The following is a 2,659-nucleotide window of genomic DNA, read 5'->3' as shown; positions in this document are numbered from 1 at the left end:
GCACATATATTTATATATATTTTTATCATGTTTATCACCCATGATTGTGATTAAAACAAACTCAAAACCATTCAAAAGAGCTGTGGGGCATAAGTCAGCAACAGCTCTTTTCCCTAGTAAAACAAACTGATATCCACTGCAAAAACTTCTATGAGAAATGTCTGGGTCTACACAGCTACATAACCTCTTTGAAAGAAGTATCATGAAGGTCTACTGCTCTGCTGCTGTATTCCCAGGCTTGGCGCAGTGACTGGCACACAGTAAACACTCAATAAATGCTAGTTAAGTAAACAAAAATAAGTATGTCCTACTTCCTCTGAGTTTCTAAATTGCTAAAACAAAGTAAAATACCGAAACTTCAAATCTCAAAATAAAATCTAAACAGCTTTATGAAATGAAAAGTTACTATAAACTCTCCCACTATATGCAACAAGATAATTTTCTGTGATTTCAACCCCCTTAGTGCAAGCTAGTGAAATAAAATTAGTAACATACCAGGTTGGTTACAGAAAAGTTAGCAGTTAACACAGCATGATTTCGACTGATTGACTGATCATTTTCAACTAGAATGGCACAGTTTTTCCTTCCAACAATGTACTCAACACCAGTCAAAAGTCTGTATGGTTCTCCTAAAACAAATAAAAAAAAAAGGTAAACTGATAGACACATACACATGTACATGTAATACATGCACATACACACATACATGCATGTGCATATGTTATATAGGTATGACAAATATTAAATAAAACATTTTTATTTTGCTATTCAAATGTTAACCAACTTTATATAAGTCAAACTTGTGTTTTCTAGTACAGCCTCACTGAAGAGTAAAACAGATTATCTAAGTAGATGGAAGGATATACCATTTTTGTAAAGCAAAAACAATACTGAAAGGAGTCAACACTCCCCCAAATTAACTTATTAATTTAATGTATTACCAAACAAAATTACAATACTATGTTTGGAACTTAATAAACAAATTCAAAAATTCATCAGGAAACTATGTAAAAAAACAGTCAAGAAAAATTTGAATAATATTATGGGAACTTGCCCTACTAGATGGAAAAATATGGCATAAAACTATAGTTGTTAAAAAGTATGGTGATGGACCAGGAGTAACCAACACAGACCAATGCAATCATGTCCAGACTAAATGTAAGTGCATAGCTTTTGGAATTTTGTTTTTATGTTAAAGGTAGCATTTCAAATCAGTGGACAAGGGTTATCAGTTTAAAAAAAAAATTGTAAATCACAAATTGTAAGAAGAACAACATATATGCTGGAGATTTGTGGAGTTCAGTCTGGGAGCATAAGCTTTCATTACCAGAGTGGTGCAGTGATCATAGGGCAGATAAACCAGATGAGTAGGAAGGAGTCCAGGAAAGCCAAGTCCACAGGGATGCTTTCATGAGTCCTTTTAATTTAGTTTGGCCCTCTTAATACTCCCTCACAATGTCAGTCCACTTAGTCTATATAGATCTTTTTTCCAATCGTAATGTAAACTTCCTGATGACAAGACACAATCATAGTATACCTGCTTACCCTTCTATCAACTAATAATGACCACACATAGGAAACAAATTAACATATGATAACCATGTTCCACTGCTGGAAATTCAGAAAAGAATAAAAAATCTACTTTTTCACTTGTTCTGATGACCTTATATTAAAAGTCTGAAACAAAACTGAAAGTAATTTTTCTCGTGGTTGCCATATACCCAAATCATCATGTGATTCTTCACAAAAATAATATGCTCCAGTCATCTGTTGCCATAGTGTCGTCTGGCCTGTGATAACCTACTGTGGGTGTTCCCCGCAAAGACTAGCTGTCACAGCAGGTCCCCGGCCAAGGCTCACTTCCCCAGACCATCTAAGCCCGGGATGGTCCCAACCACCCAGAACCACGCGACGGAGCCGGCGGAGGCGCCTGCAGTCGCCTCCCCTCGCCCACCCCGCCTTACAGCCCGGCTGGCCGCCGGGAAGACCACGCACTTCCCAGACACCAGCTTCGCAGCTTTCGCTTCCGCAGTCTCCCGGGGCGGGAACGGAGGCGGCGCAGGAAGCATCGCCCGCAGGCCCTCCCCCTCGGCAGTCGTTCCCGGGAAAACCGGCCCCAAGGTTTCCCTTCCGCCCTTACCTGGGTCCGGGCCCCCAGCTGGGACCAACTTCCACATGGGTCCGGCTCCACAGGACCGGGGCCGACGTGCGACAGCGCAAGCGCAACTGGCCGACGAGCGCGGCCACAGCGCCTGCGGTCGGCGCGGGCTCCGGGACGTGCGCGCTCCCGGGAGCCACGCAAGCTGCCTTGGAAACGGAGGCATGAGGCGGGAGTGCGACTTGGGAGCCTGGTCGCCACCTGCTGATTGGGAAAGGAAGAGAGCAATCTGTATTGGAATGTGCTGTGTTGAAAGATATTGAAAGGATATAAAGTACGGATTCCTTTTCAAGGTGTTCACTGAATATAACATTACCTACTTTTTCTTATTATAAATGTTAAGAATTTTTAAAATTAACTTCAAAGGAACATAAGGAAAGTTTCTAATTAAAGGCATTAAAATATTGACCAGTTAGGTAGTTCCATGCACTGGCAATTTCTTAAATCGCAGTCTTTCCTTTGTATGCATCCTAAAGCTGGTGATAATAATGGTGAAGATAA

At 41.1% G+C, this 2,659-nt stretch overlaps 1 protein-coding gene across 1 annotated transcript in view; it reads right to left on the bottom strand.

The window, feature by feature from the left end:
- The window catches only part of NBN (nibrin), a 52,322-nt gene extending 50,086 nt beyond the window's left edge, over positions 1-2,236 (bottom strand). The window contains exons 1-2 of the mRNA XM_012643543.1: positions 2,141-2,236; positions 496-629 (exon numbers count right to left, since the gene is read on the bottom strand). Of these exons, the coding sequence (XP_012498997.1) occupies positions 496-629; positions 2,141-2,177 (171 nt within the window). The 5' untranslated portion in view covers positions 2,178-2,236. The remainder of the gene's footprint in view (positions 1-495; positions 630-2,140) is intronic.
- Positions 2,237-2,659: the final 423 nt, after the last annotated feature.

This window comes from Propithecus coquereli, unplaced genomic scaffold (genome assembly GCF_000956105.1).
Source record: "Propithecus coquereli isolate 6110/MARCELLA unplaced genomic scaffold, Pcoq_1.0 Scaffold2, whole genome shotgun sequence".
Taxonomy (NCBI): domain Eukaryota; kingdom Metazoa; phylum Chordata; class Mammalia; order Primates; family Indriidae; genus Propithecus; species Propithecus coquereli.
The sequence above is the reverse complement of the archived record's forward strand: the minus strand, read 5'-3'. Positions and strand labels throughout refer to the sequence as shown.